This window comes from Heptranchias perlo, chromosome 1 (genome assembly GCF_035084215.1).
Source record: "Heptranchias perlo isolate sHepPer1 chromosome 1, sHepPer1.hap1, whole genome shotgun sequence".
In the NCBI taxonomy this organism is placed as follows: domain Eukaryota; kingdom Metazoa; phylum Chordata; class Chondrichthyes; order Hexanchiformes; family Hexanchidae; genus Heptranchias; species Heptranchias perlo.
The window spans coordinates 108193469-108212554 of NC_090325.1; the positions used below are offsets into that span (position 1 = coordinate 108193469).

Consider the following 19086-nt stretch of genomic DNA (forward strand, 5'->3'; position numbering starts at 1 on the left):
TGTACCTCGCCAGTAGCGAGTGCTTAAGCGTGTCCTGTGAGAAAGATGTGGGCATTTAGGAAGGTAACCCGAAGGGCAACTAATATGACAGTTGGGATTAGGCACTTGAGTTATATGGAAAAGCTGCAGAAGCTGCATTTGTTTGAATTGAAAAAAAGAAGGCTCAGGAGTGATCTTACTGAAATATTCAAGTTCCTAAAGGGTATAGGCAAGATAAACGTTGATCATAATACTACAGCTTCTACAATAAGTGAATGTAGCCTAAAACTGAGAAGAGGAAGGGTGAAACGGCAGTTTAGATTTAACTACCTTATGCAGAGGGTGTTGAATTTAAGGAGTGGACTATCCAGAGAGGCGATGGGAGCACATTGTAACAGTAAATTCAAGAGAGAGTTGGATAAATATCTGGTGAAAAAGTTGATGGAGGAGGGTATTGTGGGATATGATATTGCCTGGACATTAGGACTGGCCAGATGGACCACATTCATCTTTTCCAGCGCTATATTCCTATGATTATCAGATACAAAAAACTCTTCAATGAATTAAGACTGTATATATTAACCTACCCGAATGTGGAAACTCTGTTGCCATTCATTGCTTTATCTACTAGTTCTTGAGAGCTGAAAAAATTGTCACGCTGAAGGCTGAGATTTGAACTTTTGACATTCTTGACTGTCATGATTTGTGCTTGAGAAATATAAAGAAAGAAAGACTTGCATTTATCTAGCGCTTTTCACAACCTCAGGAAGTCCCAAAGCACTTTACAGCCAATGAAGGATTGTTACTGTTGTAATATAGGAACGGCGGCATCCAATTTGTGCACAGCAAGCTCCCACAAACAGCAATTTGATAATGCCCAGATAATCTGTTTTTTAGTGATGTTGGTTGAAGGATCAATATTGGCCAAGACACCGGGAATAACTCCCCTGCTCTTCTTCGAAATAGTGCCATGGGATCTTTTATACCCACCTGAGAGGGCAGATGGGGCCTCAGTTTAACATCTCATCCGAAAGACAGCACCTCCAACAATGCAGCACCTCCTCAGTACTGCACTGGAGTGTCAGCCTAGATTTAGTGCTCAAGTTTCTGGAGTGGGACTTGAACCTACAACCGTTCTGACTCAGAGGCGAGAGTGCTACCAACTGAGCCACAGCTGACACTGTGCATTATGCCATATTATTTGATTACTGTTACTGTTTCCATACCTGATAACTCAAGTAAAACACCACCTTTCATTCTGCACCTGAGGACTGACTTTTTTGTGTAAGAATGCTTCTTTGGTGAGGGAGGGAGAGCCTCTCTTGACTATCTTCTCTGTGTCAACTTTGCATTGTCAGAATTAATCTTGGTGTCAGTACTTCATATTAGTCAATCTGCTTCTCTGGTCCCAGCTGCCACATGTTTATGTAATATTACTCAGTCAAAGCAGTTATTTTAACCTGAAGTGAAATTTCACATGCTTTGACTTAAATTGCTGGCATCTTTCCTAATGTCTCTGAGGAAATAATTTCATAAAGTGGCATAAATTAATGTGACTAATTAACACAATGTTAATTATTTGTAGATTGTGTATATATGGATACACATTACTTAAGAGGCATATGTTCTTTTAAACATTTGGTGAAACAAGTAATTGCTAATCTCATCTCTTGAATGCTCCTTTCAGCATAGAGTGTACACAGAAGTCTCAATATTCTCAAATATAGTCCCTGTGGGAAAGCATGTTATGCTTCATCAGTAGCAAAATCAAAACTGTCAATAGCAAAACAAAATTTCTTTCAGGTTTCATCATGAAATAATTCCAGCCTTTTAAGCTTTGAATTCATTCATCACAAAGAACAATGACATCATTCTCTTTATTGTAATTTCCAAAAAGGTTTTGAGCGCAAAATATGTTTAATAGTTACTCCCGCATTATAAATGTTCCTTTAACCAGATTAAAGGATTTTTTAAAATCAGTAATGAGTATTCTTTATCTTATACATCAAACTTTTATACATACTATTTAAAACTTTTAGAAAATACACATGAATACAAATATAAGAGCATCGCTTGGAGTTTCTGTGGGATCTCCCCCAATCTCCCATTGTAACTTTGCGTTCACATTTTTCCAGAGTTTCTGCTGAAGTTAAAGTGGAAGATAGGGAGAGCCCCTGTGGAATTTCGACATATATAATATTAATATATAGGTGTGTGTGTATGTATATAATCATGTACTTTAAACTAGTCACATGGAGAACATATTAAACAGAACAATGATGGTCCTTTCAGGAAAAAAATGGTATTGTGTACACAGTGCACAGACTTGAAGTCTGCCTCTCTGAAATTCCTACTCATAATCAACTTATTCGCAATGGTGCTTTCTAGCAACAAAAGTCTTTTAATTCATTGGAATGGATATTAACTAACTCTGGTGTGCAGCCTAGTTTGGTTACTCCTGGAATACTGGCAAGGCAAAGAAAGGAAGGAAGAGGAGAAGCAGAGAGGCCACCAGTTCACACTGTAGCATCAAAGAATGATAATATAGACAATTACACAATCGTTAGGAAATAAATGCCAGGGTCATCCAACTTTAAAAGGATTGAGAGGGAAAACTATATACCCTAGATCTTTACCCCATCCTCCCCATTATCAGTCCCATCAGCAGGAGATGTGATGAAGCTGTTCTGGTCATTGAAGATCAGGCACAAAACACCAATAGTAATACTGGACCCTAATGGGGGAGATCAAATCTGAAAATACTGTATCCTGCTGTGGCAGTGGAGGAATCAGCAGCCTCTTCCATATTTTCTGGAGTGACCCCTAAGTCTACTCATAAGAGCTTCGACTGCAAAAATAGTCCAGGATATTATAGGATCTATACACTATTCATTAAGGCGCCTTTTGGAGACCCCACTTGATCCCTTGAGCTACCTGCTTGATATTTTATTTTACACTGCACCTTGTTGTATTCTGACCATATGCCGCCAAGTGACTTTGCCTATGCTTGGGTTCAAATAACCTAATAGCTCAGTCAGAAAAGGTTATATACACATTTCAGTTGCAGCGGGACTATTCTAAATAAGGAAATCAGTAGAGCTTTCCTGATGGCTCAGTTATCAGAGGCACTGCCCAAATGTGAAACTGGACTATACACACATCGGGAAGGTTGCATATTTGATCTCTGGTCTGCACTGAGATGATCTCAGTTGGGGTGGAGGTACCTTTGGCACAATTGACCTCAGGATTCCCGGAATAGAGACGTGAAAAAAAATTAGCTAGGTGTCTTGCTCTTGATCGCTATCCAGTGACTCCTGTTGGAAGTCCACCTGTTCAAATGAGTTGAAGACAGGACCAGGCTTGTCTTTGATGCTCTGTGTCAAATAGTTTGCTGACACTCACTCTTCAGGTTCACACATGGAGTACAGCTACTGGATGAGATATCATGAGAACAGCACACATGGCACCATGATCCAGCATCTTCGCTGAGAGAAGTGGAGATAAATTGGAGGGAAAAACAAAAATAATACAGAAGTTTTCTTTTTTTTTCTTTTCCTTTTCTTTTCCTTTTATAAAATTTCTCTCCATAAACAAGTATTACTACGAATATTGCATCACAAATCATATTTATTCTCTTAGTTATGGTTGAGATTTTCTTTACATTTACTGTTCATGCCCCACATTTTGTCTTTATAGTTAATCGAGTTAAACGTTATCTTCATTAATTAATTTTATACAAATGTAGAACCAATGTAGAAATACAAATTCTGTGCATTCACTGCATTTGAATCAAGAATGGCAGCCACAATCTGAATTGTGTGTAGTTTAGTTCTAATTTGACCTGATACATTGGGTGTGTGCGATCAGCTGCCATCTTCATCCTGACTGCCTCAAATTAATTTTCAGTTAGAAACAATTACTCTCTGTGTCACAAGTGGTGAGTAGGACGATCCCAGTCAGGTCTGTGATGTTATATGAGCATCGCTGCCTTTTTGCTGGCACTGATATAGCTCTGAATCCATTGTTAATCTTGACCAAAAGCAAAATACTGCGGATGCTGAAATCTGAAATAAAAACAGAAAATGCTGGAGAAGCTCAGCAAGACAGCACTAGCTGACCGAAAAAATGGGAGCAGCAGTTCTGATCTGAAGTTGTTGAAATCATTGTTGAGTCCGGAAGGTTGTAAAGTGCCTAAACGAAAGATGAGGTGCTGTTCCTTGAGCTTACATTGAGCTTCATTGGAACAGTGTAGGAGGCCGAGGACAGAGAGGTCAGAGTAGGAGTGTGAAACGGAATTAAAATGACAAGTGACCAGCTAGTGCTGGTAATGGTTCTGCTGCTGCCATTTATAGCTACTCCTGATCAATCTTTTGTTTCTTTACTTGTCCCATTACCACCTTCCTTGCCTTGCACCATCATCCCGTTTGTCATTTAATCACTCCTGCCCTCCACCCTGTCACAGACCTTCCCTTTTGTTCTTTCCTCCCCTCCTCCCCCTCCTTTCCCTGGCTCTGTACTTACTCAAAAACGTTAACTCTTTTAACATCTTCCAGTTCTGACGAAAGGTCTTCGACCTGAAACGTTAACTCTGTTTCTTTCTCCACAGATGCTGCCTGACTTGCTGAGTTTCTCCAGCATTTTCTGTTAATCTTGACCACCCTTGTTTCATATGCTGGGCTTACTACCAGTACCTGAATTTAACAATATCCTGTGCATTCATTAGACAGAATCAGTCAGCCTTGTTAGTGTGTCATTGTAATGGCCTCCCAAGGGTTTTGGTCACAGGTCTGTGAGTCGCTATAAAACAACAGGATTAACAGGAAAAGACCTGAAAATCTGAATTGGTATCTGTAGCATACCACTGAGAATATCTTAATCCAGCAGTTACATTAATAGTTAATCCCTCTACATTTCTGGGTTATTTCTGATTTATTCCCTCAATTTGTCAGTGGGTGGTTCACAATGGCATTGGTTGCCCTGGAGCAGTGCCTGTCTGTCCTTTCAGCCTCAGTTGGCACAGGATCTTGGGAAATCAGTAAAAAAATCACTTGGTTGAGGGGAGTTGGAGATAGAGAATTAAAAACTCTCACCAAAATCTAGGGGTTAGAAGTGGTGACGACCTACTGCAATTTAAAGGGAGGAAGAATCCACGGATGGGGTGGGGGGGAGAGGGAGATCCTGCCCCTACCACACAATGCATACTGGCTGATAGATGATAAGCAGCGTTGACATCATTAAAGGAAGTCAGAGTGGAAACTGGAAGGAAGCCGGTCTGTCGATATAAAAGGGAGAAGAGTGATAAAAAGAAAATTATTGTTCTGTATACTTTTTATCTTCTAATAGCGAACACACACATATATATATATATATATATAATAAATAATGTGTGTTGATCATTAATAACAGTTTGAGTGTCAAACTCCATCTTGCTTCCAGTAGGTATAATGTGCTGTGAGTATATCAACTGCTGTCAAAATTCTTCCAATTCTTAACTGTACATGTCTTAAATATTCCAATATCATTTGAAATGCACCCACTCTATATAAGGCTGTGGACAATATTTTATTTGTAATATGTGTATGCACTAATAAATTCTTAGTGGTACAATATAAAAAATGAGTGCATATTTAAAACTTGCTTTGAGTATCATGTATTGTTTTTAGTCCACTGTCTTTTTTCATTTTTAATGTATTCTATTATTTTATTTTCTCCTGTTCATAGAAAACTATAGAATGTTACAGCAGATAAATTGGCTATTTGGCCCATCAGATCTGTGCTGGTGTTTTTCTCTGCATGAGCCACCTAGTCTAATCCTACTCTTATGTTTGTTTCCCATATCCTTTTTATTTCTCTTTTTCAAACAACTATCTAATTCTCCTTTCAAAGAAATAATGAACTCTGCTTCAACAACAGATTGTGGCAGAGAATGCCACATTCTAACTAACGTCTGTGTAAAGAAATTTTTTCAAACTGACCATTTTTTTAATGATCATAACTATGTCCCCACTGGTTACTGTCTGACTAACCAGTGGAAACAATCCATCACCATTTACCATATCATAACCCTATATAATTCCCTGGCTGAGAAGATAGGCTGTCAAACTGCCCTTAGCCTCTGTCAGTGCCACTCTTTATCAAATTGTTAAGAGTTACACTAGAGTGTGCAAGAGTAGTCCTCACTTTGTTGTCTTTTAAATTTCGCTCCTTCCTTTTGCTAGGCATCTCCTCCACAGTTCCAGCCAAGATTAGGAACACAAAGCATGAGATGTGCAAGCACTCTACGCTGTAATATACCTGCTCTATTATCTCTACTTCAGTATTTTAAATCAAATTTTGTGCATTTCCAAACGGGCAGGAGGGAATCATATGTATGCACGCATACAAAAATACTTCAATACTATTGAAAAATAAAATATCTATTTTAACAGATGTGTATGTACATCATACTGAACAGATTATTTCCCTGTAACACTATAGTATCAGTTGCTTGATGCCACTATAATCTTTAGTCCCCATCACCAATGTGGTACCACCTTTACTGTACCCAGCAAGTCTAAGAGAAAAATGAAAGTGATTAAATCAGTACATGCTTTAAGGGGCACATTGTCTGCAGTGAATTTACAACAGCAATTCAATTCAATCTTGGTGAAGATAAAAAAGAAAAATGCAAATACTGGAAATCTAAAATGTAAACAAAAATTTCTGGAAATACAAGTCAACAATCATCTGAAAGAAAACGAAAAGTTCTAAGGATGTAAGGTCCAGAATGTGAAAAGGCTATTTGCTGCCTGAAGCCTGCTCCATCCAGACCTCCTTGCCCCTCCAGTCTCCACCAGTTGTTCCCTTACTTGAAGGATTGCTAAGTCCATTCTCCTATCTTGCCTGGGAAGAAAAATCTGTGACTTCTGAAAATACTTGACAGTAAACATTTAACTGTTGGATTGATCCAAAAATGATGTCCAAACAACTCAATACTACCGCAGATATGAGTAAGTTGTGTAGATCCCCTTTACCTATGATGTAAACTTCATATTTAATAACTTACTATCAGTATTCTACTTGGGTCACAAATGTTTTATATTTGAGAGGGGCTAGGGTACAATTACATGTACATTAAGGGTATTTTGTGTAATCATAGATATGTTGGGTGGCAGTTGTGAGCAGAGACTGAAAGGTCCATAACTGGGTAGAAAGATGTTAGTTGAGGTCAGATTGATGTGGCCACAATGTAATTGAATGATGGGACAGCACTTGGTGTGGCTGGGCACTTGCCATAAATAGACCTCTTTAAAGGAATTTTTATCTTTAAGAAAGCATCCTGTGCACAGCGATGGAAATGTGGGTCGAGGATCAATGGCATGTTTTGCAGAGAAGACAAGTGGAGAGAAAGCTGGTCGCGTCAGCGCGAGTCTATTAATGTGATTGTTTCATGTTGCATGAAGGAATTGTTGCTTAGCAACAACTACTTGGCCCTATCTGGAAGGTATGGCTGGAACTTCAATGCTAATGAGAGGTGAATAACAAAAATTGAACAGACTGTGTCCCAAATTTGTGATACAAATCTGTGAACTTTATTAATTTGGAAACATTTTTTGAAATTAAACTGTATTTTGTATATTGTTGATTAACAAAAAAAATCTAAAATACAGAAAATTGTTTGGTACAATTATTTTTTCTCTCTAATATGCTCACCTCTCCTAAAAGTGGTAACTCATTCTGGGGATGATTTAACAGGCACTAATAGCCCTCTGCTACTTCATATGTGAACCTAAACAGTGAAATTCGGCACATTAATCAATGATGGGGGTTCAGAGCTGTAGTATAACTAAATCATGATGAGAAGCAGGATTCTTTTTTCTTCTCATCTCAATCTTTGGGATATTGAGGCTAATTGTAGCACCCACTTGAGATTAGCAAATTTACCACAGATCAGATGATGCACCTTCCTGCCTGGTTTGGCTCCATACTATACCATTGGTGGAACTATGGGCGCTGTCATTTGGAACCAACTAGGTTACTTAAACTTTAAAAAAATCTTAACTTCGAGTCTCTATTACTTAATCCAGGAAAGGTGGCAGAATTGTCAGTATCCCAGTGATATTTTCTGGTTTTCATACTAAGATTTTTTCAGTGATTTCTTTCCTTGTCCAGGGTTTTGCATGAAAATTGCATCATTCCATATCTTTCAGTGGGTGACTTAGTGATTGGGAGCTAAAAGAACTTAATTTTTTTAAAAGCAAAATTAAATTTTTAAAAATCTTTTAGAAAGGTGGTTGAGGCTGTGATCCCTGTATCAACCCCTGTGAAAGAATATAATTTTAAAACGCTTAGATGAAAAGTGTAGACACTGCATGTCAAATCTATTTGGTGGAAATAATTTTTAATCAACAAGAAATTGGTGGTTTTAGTTCATATTTGTACTTGGGTATTGTTTAAAATGCTATCTATCAGCAGATTAAATGTTGTCCTTAATCAGTTTGTAACTTCTGCTGCCCTCACTGTTCTTCCATCTTACGTGTGTATCCTGTGTTGTGACCCTAACCTTTCCACCATGGGTCAACCTGTTCTTTATTTGATTTGACTTTTTTTCAAGGGGGAGGGTGTAAAAGAGTTTGAACTTGTTTGATGTGCATTTCACTGATCTAATATTATTTATCTTGTACAAGGAAGGGTAGACAGTGGGTTTAAAAAGGAATCCCATTGCTTCAATCTCATTTTGACTATGGAAGGGTACTGTTCAATAAATTAGAATCAGAGAGTAAATATTATCAGATACAAATAATCAAAATATACATCAACAAAACTGCTTTCCTCTTCCAAAATATATTATGTACTACATGATTCAGATTTACAAAAGGAATGTAAAATTACATAAAAATAGAATGGGAAACTGATGAATTTGGCATATTTGATGAAAATGGGCAGGGTTGCAATTTCCATGATTGCAAAATATTTAAATCAGCAAAAGGTCAAAGTATATCGTATTATTCCACTGTACCCTGCAGTCAACTAAATATTTCTACTGATGCAGATTTGAGTTATGTTGTACAAATGATGCTGCTATTTTACTGTAAATCTGAGAATCTATTTCACAACTCAATATTTTCTTAAAATGGTACATCTGCAACAGATATAAAAATATGTATTTCAGAAATATGTTTCAAAGCAGCAACATAAAGGGGTTCAATACTTGTGGCTTATCAGATCATCTAAACTAAATATATTCATGCCTTGTAACACATTCCTAGTTATTAATTATCCAATATAGAATATTAATTTAATAGTTTAATATTGTATAAAAGCTTGTTCCATTAAATATGCTGAAGCACAGTAGAGTCTTGCTGTGAGTGCAAAAGCTTGTGATGGGAAAAAAAAGGTACATTTAACGGGAGTGGGGTTATCGGTACTGAACAAGCAGTCAACACTGCAATAAGCATTGCATTAGCTGCAGAATACAGTGAAATGTGAAAGGACAGATCATAATGAAAAACTTCCACCTATATATTGTATAAAGTATATCTTATGGTATGTAAATTCCCCATAGCTTTGTAATTTTTTTCCCTTCAGGTATTTATCCAATTCCCTTTTGAAAGTTACTATTGAATCTGCTTCCACCACCCTGTCAGGGAATGCATTTCAGGTCATGTTGCCTCTGGTTCTTTTGCCAATCACCTTAAATCTGTATCCTCTGGTTACCAACCCTTCTGCCGCTGAAAATATTTTCTCCTTATTTACTCTATCAAAACTGTTCATGATTTTGAACATCTCTATCAAATCTCCTCTTAACCTTCTCTGCTTTAGGGAGAACAGCCCCAGCTTCTCTGGTCTCTCCACATAACTGAAATCCCTCATCTCTGGTACCATTCTAGTAAATCTCTTCTGCACCCTCTCTAAGGCCTTGACATCTTTCCTAAAGTGTGGTGCCCAGAATTGAACACAACATGACTTCTGAGGCCTAACCAGTGTTTTATAAAGGATTAGCATAACTTCCTTGCTTTTGTACTCTATGCCTCTATTAATAAAACTAAGGATCCCATAAGCTTTTTTAACAGCTTTCTCAACTTGTCCTGCCACCTTTAAAGATTTGTGCACACCCTCCCCCCAACCAGGTCTCTCTGTTCCTGCACGCCCTTTAAAATTGTACCATTTAGTTTATTTTGTCTCTCCTCATTGTTCCTACCAAAATGTATCACTTCACATTTCTCTGTGTTAAATTTCATCTGCCATGTGTCTGCCCATTTCACCAGTCTGTCTATGTCCTCCCGACGCCTGTTACTGTCCTCCATATTATTTACTACATTTCCGAGTTTGCAAACTTTGAAATTAAACCCTGAATACCCAGGTCTAGGTCATTAATATGTATCAAAAAGAGCAGTGGTCCTAATACCAACCCCTGGGGAACACCACTGTATACTTCCCTCCTGAAGTCTGAAAAACGACTGTTCACCATTACTCGCTGCTTTCTGTCCCTTAGCCAATTTTGTATCCATGTTTCCACTGTCCCTTTAATCACATGGACTTTAATTTTGCTAACAAGTCCATTATGTGGTACTTTATCAGATGCCTTTTGAAAGTCCATATACACAACATCAACTGCATTACCCTCATCAACCCTCTCCGTTACTTCATCAAAGAACTCAATCAAGTTAGTCAAACATGATTTTCTTTGAACAAATCTGTGCTAGCTTTCATTTATTAGCCCATACTTTTCCAAGTGCCAATTAATTTTGTCCCGGATTATTGCCTCTTAAAGTTTCCCCACCACTGACTTTAGGCTGACAAGTCTGTAATTACCAGGTTTATCCCTCTCTCCCTTTTTGAACATGTGCGTAACATTTTCAATCCTTCAGTCCTCTGGTACTGCCCTCATATCTAATGAGGGTTGGAAGATTGTGGCCAGAGTCTCTGCAGTTTCCACCCTTACTTCCCTCAGTAACCTAGGATGCATCCCATCTGGACTGGGTGACTTTTCTACTTTGAATACTGCCAATCTTTTGAGTACCTCCTCTTTATCTATTTTTATCCTATCCAATATCACTATTACCTCCTCCTTTACGGCTTCATTGGCAGCATCCTCTTTTCTAGTGAAGACTGATGCAAATTTTTCATTTAGTATCTCAGCCTCCACAAGAAGATCTCCTTTTCTGTCCCTAATCGGCCCCACCCTTCCTTTGACTACCCGTTAACTATTTATATGTTTATAAAAGACTTTTGGGTTCCCTTTTATGTTAGCCGTTAACCTATCCTCATACTCTTTCTTTGCCCCTATTATTTCCTTTTTTAGATCTCCTCTGTACTTTCTGTATTTAGCTCGGTTCTCTATTGTATTATGAACCTTACATTTGTCATAAGCCTCCATTCTCTATTTCATTTTAATCTCTATATCTTTAGTCATCCAGGGAGTTCTAACTTTGGAAGCCCTTTCTTTCCCCCTCGTGGGAATGTGTTTACTCTGTACCACAATTGAATGTAATAGCACCAAGTACGGACTCTGTCATTGAGAGATGCTTGTTAAGTGTAGCCAATGTTTTGTGTGATTATTTGTGGAGAGTACATATAGTTAAAAAGAATTCAATGTTGCCTGTAACCCTAACCCAAATGCATCTTCTCCTTGAAGACCTCCCATTGTTCAATTACTGTTTTGCCTACCAATTTTAGATTCCAATCCACCAGGGCAAGATCCCTTTTTAACTCACTGAAATTTGCCCTCCTCCAGTTAAGTATTTTTAAACTTGATTGTTCCTTGTCCTTTTTCATAACCATTCTAAACCTGATGATATTATGCTCCCCCACTGAAACATGCTCCACTTGTCCCACTTCATTCCCCAGAACTAGATCCAGTACTGCTTCCTTCCTCATTGGGCTGGGAACACACTGATCAAGAAAGTTCTCTTGCACACATTTTAGGAATTCCTGCCCCTCTTTGCCCTTTACACTGTTACTATCCCAGTCTATTTGGATAATTGAAGTCCCCCATTATCACTATAGTTCCTGCATCTTTCTGTAATTTGCCTGCAAATTTGCTCCTCCATCTCTTTCCCACTATTTGGTGCCTCTTATATTTTATATATGTTTTATCTTAGTTACCACCTCAACTCCTATTTATTATTTATTTACCTTTTTAAGATAGTTATTTGTCAATCAATGATAACCAAATGCAATTAATATTATAGAGTGTATCCTAAATTGACTTACCTACGCTTTCATGGGCTCCTCTGCTACGTCGACTGTGACATCACTTTTGCAGATTTTCTCAGTTTGTTTTCCCTGCTCTCTCGACGCTGCTCTGCCGCACTCTGCTTTAAATACTTGGGGCCGCTCCCGTGGTGCTCTGCGCTCTCCCAATGACCTAATCTCCATTTAGGTTTTATTACATTATCTTACTAGATACAGCAATGCATATGGAAATAAAAAAAGTTGAGTAATAGCCGACTAATTGATTAAAACACAACAATGAATATCATTGGTAGGCAGTTATTGATGGTATATAGGTGGCCCTTTTTGCCGGAGTGGTGACATTTATGGCCCTGAAGATGGAAAGGTGCTTCTTCTGAAAGCTCAGAACAGAGCAGGAAGAGAAAACCTGCCTGGATGTAAATTACCAGTGCCTCACCAAGAATCATTGATTTTGTATCATATTTTATTTGGTGATAGGCTTTTACTAACTTTGCATTTTTTAAAACTCTGTTGAGAGAATAATTCCTAATTAGGACTGGATATCCTATGGCAGTATCTGCAAAGTAATACAAATCTGAATATAACAAATAATTCAGGATGCAAGGGCTGTAATAGATAAAACTCGACATAATGAACGACTGGTTTGAATACACAGCAAGAACAGTTCCACATAGGCTAACTGCCGCTGCTGACTAATCCATGCTGTGCTATTTTTTATAATTGAAAAGCCAAGACTGAAGGGCATGGGCCCATGTGCAGAACACCACCAAGATTGAAAAAAGGAAAAGAGAAGATGGGGCAAATGATGCACAGGAAATGAAGCCGAGCAAGGGAGAAAAAGTGGAAAGATTGTGTGAAAGAAAGTTTTACAGCAAAAGAAATTAGCATCTCAGAGATCCAGAGGCCAGCACTTAATAGCCAAGAATTCCCAACTTTCATGTAGCCTCAGCGTTATCCTCCAGCAAGACAGGATGATAGGGTGAAGATGATGTTGATGTTGATTCCTTCTTGAAGAAGCATGTTTTACATGTCTTTCTATTTAAAAGAAAGGACAAAAGTTTCAGTATCCTAGATTTGCACTTTGTTCCAAGTATACTGCAGGGGACCATTGTATGATGTGATTATATACATAAGATCTTGCGTTGTTAATAATCTTTTACAAGTGTGAAAGACCCATGAGTCATAAGTGACATATATCACTTTTTTCCAAAAAGCATAAGGAATGTTCAGTTTGGTGTCTAAATGTTCTCTAGAACACCTCTCATAATGCAAACTATTCGGTAGTAACTAACTCCAGTCTGAGCTATAAATCATAGAGCGTCACTGCACCCCTGTAAAACAGAGGAGCATGTTATTTCTCAGTCATATCCTTATATCAGTTGACCTGATTTTAACCCTTGCCTAATTGCATATGGTTGTAAAACATCCCTTTATTTCTGTTATACCTGAATTCTTATGGAAAAATTTGGTACCCAAATGATGATGATGATGGTGGAAAATATGATGGGATAAAACTTCCATTGGGGAGAAGAAACGGAAAACTATGTATTATTTTTAAAGGCAGTGTTTGGAAGAATGTTAAAAGTTGTTTCTACAATGTTGAGATTCAGATGACCATAAACGTGCTCAGGTTTCTCTCCTATGATCTGTGACATTGTCCGAACTCACTGTTATAAGATATTTGTAGCTATTGTCTCTTGGTTGTGTGTTGGGGTTCAGCCAAAATCTCATAGTAAAGTTATAATCACTTCTCATTCCAAGAGTACGGCAATGGTGATGTTTGCATGCAATAGGAAAAGGAAATAATCAGAGCAAACAGTATTGAAATGAGTAGTGGAACTTCAACTTTTTTTTAAGTTGTATATGCTGCAAGATGCTGGGCGAACATCACATCTTCACGCTAATTTTTATGAAACCAAAGTGATTTATGTTTGCTTTGATTGAGAGAATGTTATGCAGACAGATATAAAACACCATGTGACTGATACACTTTTTAAAACCCGGTTGTTTTTCATATATTCAAAATATACCAATCAAGAACTAGGGGATTGAGTAATTCATACTTACCTTGTTCTCTTTCTTTGTGATTTTCTCTTCAACAGCTATCGGAAGAACCCTTATTCCTCGTTATTTCAGTACAATCTTTGAGGGGGGAGTAACAGACCTTTACTATGTTCTTAAACATTCGAAGGAGTCTTACCACAATTCATCCATCACATTGGACTGCGACCAGTGTACTATGGTCACCCAGCATGGCAAACCCATGTTTACAAAGGTAAGAGAAAGAAAGAAAAATGTAAGGAAGAAGAAGAAAAAAAAATGAACAAATTCACCTTTCCAGAATATTCTGAGAGATATGATGTCATTTTATGTACTAACGTGATATACTGGGAGGTCACACATCATTTATTTTAAACCAGATAATCCATGTCATCACACAATGGCAGCAGCAAAAAGAAATCATGAGAATAGCAGAGGTTACAAACCAAATTCCACACAATATAAAATACTGACTGGGTGGTAGAGATTTCCAAGCACTGAATCAGCTCCAAAGTTCAGGTGAGCCACGGACTTGTTTCACTTCCATGGTTATATGATGGGCTCAGTTGGATCATTGCCTTGTAATCCACAACTCTCACTCATATGCACAGGTATAGGCCATTCAGCCCCTCCGGCCTGTTCTGCCATTCTATTAGATCATGTACCTCAACTTCATTTACCCACCATTGTTCCATATCCAAACATTTCAGAAACAAATATGGTTCTTCACATGAGCAAAAAATAGTTTTCCTTTCAAGCTGAGCTGGATGAGGGGAGAATTGTTCCCAGGCCTCTGCCCTTGCTGCTCTATAACTGGCCAAGAAATGCAAGAAATGGAGGGTTGCCTCGGCCTACTTATTTTCTCCCTATCCCTGTGCAAAATTGCAGCAAAGGCTCGTCTTATGGCTCCACAGCAAACCCAATTTTTTTTTCTTTGCAGGGCTGATGTTTGTATAAAATTTTAAAAATGGAAAGATCAAACCAAACAATACGGAGATGAATCGTGGAATCTTGCACATAGGAACAGAGGAAAGTACAGGACTGCAAAAGATTCTGCAGCCTATCTGCTCTGTCACAAAAACTAATGCCCCTCAATCACCCATTCACTTAAATATCTATCCATTTCTCCCTTAATATTTTCCACACTATCTGCTTCTCCTTTCACCTTAGAAACTCCGTACCACATGTTCACTACTCTCTGCATAAATTAATTAAATCTACAATTCCCTGTGCACCTCCCTTTTGTAAGCTTTGAATATATTATTGGGGTTAAATTTCTCTATTCCCTTATGCATCCTGAATACTTGAAATAAAAACAGGAAATGCTGGAAATACTCAGCAAGTCAGGCAGCATCCATGGAAAAAGAAACAGTTAACGTTTCAAGTCTATGACCCTTCATCAGAACTGGAAGAAGTTGAAGATTAAACAGTTTTTTTAAGTATAAAAACTTTCTCCACAGATGCTGCCTGACTTGCTGAGTATTTCCAGCATTTTCTGTTTTTATTTCCGATTTCCAGCATTCGCAGTATTTTGCTTCTGAATACTTGAATATTATCTCCTCCGAGATTCATTCTCTCCTCCGAGATTCATTCTCTCCTTATATCTTTTTGTTCACTCATGGGATGTGGGTGTTGCTGGCATTTATTGCCCATCCCTAATTGCCCTTGAGCCGCCTTCTTGAACCGCTGCAGTCCGTGTGGTGAAGGTACTCCCACAGTAGGGAGTTCCAGGATTTTGTCTCAGCGACGATGATATCTCAGGTGATTTAAATTAGGTATTAACTTGATTGTATGTATTTAAATTTTTTTTACCCCTTTTCTCTTCTCTAACACCTTGGTTAACTCTGTCCACATCCACACGGTCAAGGAAAGCAGGTCGATCTACCTTGTAGACATCTCCATGGAAAACTGCCAAAGCCTAGTGAGAAAAAGTGATTGTTTAAAGATGTCCAGATACTGCTATGAAGAGCGGTTACTTTTTATGCAAGTATGCAATATTTTTGCATTCTTGTTCAGCATTTTGGATTTTAGAATTGCATCCACTTAGTAAAATGTTTTAAATTCACAATTTTATGCTAAATTGCATTAGTTTATATCCTACAGCCTTATATGGGCACCCTATTAAAGCTGAAGTAAAATGAAATTGTTAATTTACATAATCCTTTTAATCCTTTCAGAAATGCCACAATGTTTTAGCATCAATATCAAAAACACCTTATTCTGAAAATCAAGGAATTTTTGTTTTTCTACCTAACTCCACATTTTCTTCACTTAAAAAAAAAATCAACTTGAAACCTTTTTAACAGATGTTGGTTGAATAAAAATTGTGCAGCACTCCCAGCCATTTCTCAGTAAATGCATGGCATGATGTGGTACTAAGTAGTATAGAGCAGAACGTGACAAGTTCAATTCCTGGTCTGTGCTGAGTTAGCTGATTGCAGCAGAGACAGAAGTTAGGACATGAGAATTGGCCTCAGAATCCCTGGGCTAAAAAGGGGGAAACTTAGCAAGGTTTCCATTACCGATCATAACCCAGCAACTGCTTATAAAAACTGCGCGGGTATGGACATTGGGTGAGGAGATCAGCTAATTCAACACAGTGTCTGCATTAAACCTAGGACTTGTTTGGTCTGTATGGCTTAGCACTGGGGCAGGCAGTGTCAAGAGGAGCACTTTTTATCCTTCTTCTGCGTACAGTCCATCTGATCAAATAAATCATCGTTGCCTTTTGGAAGATTAAAATCAACATAAATTTTGTTTTTTTTTAAACTTTCTACAGCCTTAATTTTGCTGTGATCTCTGTGGATTAATTCTGGAGGAATTTCATTTTCAGAAACACTAAACAGTCTTTTTTAAATGTTTTGTGGCTGCTTGGAGGAATGTTTAAAGGAATGTTGCAAGTTGGACTTACAAATTGAACAAAGCAGTCCTTACCAGAGATAGCAACAAATTCCCCAATGGCATAATTTTCTCTTTACTACTAAAAATGACAGTGTAAGAAACACTTCTTGCAGATATTTAAGTAACAATTTTAATTAACCTTTTTTTAATCAATCCTTGGTTATTTTAGGGAATAGAATTGCAGGATTGCGTAGCTTCTAAGGTGCTCTTGTTGCCTACTTTAATTATTGATGACTTTGCTTCTGCATCTTCAGGTGAAAGAACTGTATTGTATAAATTATTTATGATTCATGCTTTAAAACGCCACAATACAACGTGGCACCTGCCAATTCAATTGGTATTGGTTGTGTGCCTCTCACTGTGGAGAACTTGATGTGAGCAACTGATTTGCACTAGTGCAAGAAAGTGTGGCTCCCACTTATCAGTTGATGGAATGTGTTTATGAATTACATTTTAATTAAAAACTGTAGTGAGGAGGTAAGGACTAGGAATGGTGACAATTCACAACAGATAATCAGTTTAATATAATCACTTAATTATTTAAACAATAATGTTTACAAGGCTCCCCTGTCAAGCCCTGTGATTAACCATTTCAGTGGATTGCATGTGCTGGTGTAACATAAGCCAAAGGGATCACATGCATCATATCCACTTCTTTTAATCAGTGTCAGTTGGATCTGTGTCAATTTGTTTACTACCTCTAGCATGTATTACTTCACTAAAGTTTCCCTTCAATGATTAATAAGTTGATTAGTAAGACGTCAACTAATGAAAGCAACTGTGCCTGTAATGGTCAATTAATCCACATCTAAATGGGTTTAGATTCTCAGGTTAGCAGTCTGAGTCATGTTGTAACCTAAGGATTGAAGTTTTGTACCTAAGTTAAGATGTATGGAAATGTTTTCCTTACTAAGTGTGCAATGTGGTGGTGCAGCTCTGAGGGGCCTGTGCACAGATCTATCATTCCCTGCACATCAAGTTCCTAAGGTCGATAGTTATGGGAAAGTGCTGAGTGACTGCTAAGTGCATCCCCACAGTCAGCAAAGAACAGTCAGCAGACAGGTCACCATGGGCTGCTCTCAAAAGACTTATGAGAGCATGTGAGGCTGGTTACTTAGAGGCATGGGCAATTTTTTTAAAATTTTGAATCCACAGTGTGGCAATTCTTATGAATGCAGACAAACGACCCACACTTTTTAAATAATCAAAAAAACTGGGCATTTTCACTGCAAAATATGGCATAATGTTTAAAATGATTAGATTCAGAGAGAAGAGCAATTTAAATTTAAGAACTGCTGTCAGCAGTGTGAATAAAGGCGCTGCCCAGAACAGCATCAAGTCATACAGATTAGAAGATCCCAGCTTTCATTCCTCATCTGTGTAGAATTAGCTGTCTCAGCTGGGGTGATACAAATTGGCCTCAAATCCCTGAGCCAAGGAGGGAAAAATTAGCTTGGATTCCCACGTGCAATCCTTAACCAGTGACCACTGCTGGAAAGTGTGCATGTATGAACAGACTCAGACTCAACTGTGAATCCATACATGATCAAATGGTTTGCCAATACTGACTGTCAGGGCTCACACATAGGGAATGGCCACTTGGGCCAGATACTGGAGGACTGATAGTTGCTTGTGGAATTATGACCCAGAAAGAGTTAGCATCTTCAAGATAAGAGGGGAGAAAATTGGCAAAAAGAAATATATTTAACTATTATTAATCAGTTCTTTATTTAGGAAAGTAGAAAAACAAGGGAATGGAATTCATGCCATTCACCTCTAGTACCTCTGTTTGAATCCAGCCCAGATTGATGAAAAGAAAATTTGTTCTATTTATTGGACATGGAGGTCCAATTAAAAGGAAGAGAGTAGCGATAGTAAACATGGGTCCCTTAGAGGCTGAGACGGGAGAAATTTTAATGGGGAATAAGGAAATGGCAGAGATGTTAAATAAATATTTTGTATCTGTCTTCACAGTAGACGACACAAAAA

The 19086-nt window shown here is 38.0% G+C and overlaps 1 protein-coding gene across 5 annotated transcripts in view; it reads left to right on the forward strand.

The window, feature by feature from the left end:
- Positions 1-19086, forward strand: part of ldb2a (LIM domain binding 2a) — a 458572-nt gene that overhangs the window by 346882 nt on the left and 92604 nt on the right. For all 5 annotated transcript variants that reach the window (XM_067989459.1, XM_067989447.1, XM_067989451.1 and 2 more), the window contains one exon: positions 14259-14431. In XM_067989459.1, coding sequence (XP_067845560.1) covers positions 14259-14431 — 173 coding nt within the window. The remainder of the gene's footprint in view (positions 1-14258; positions 14432-19086) is intronic.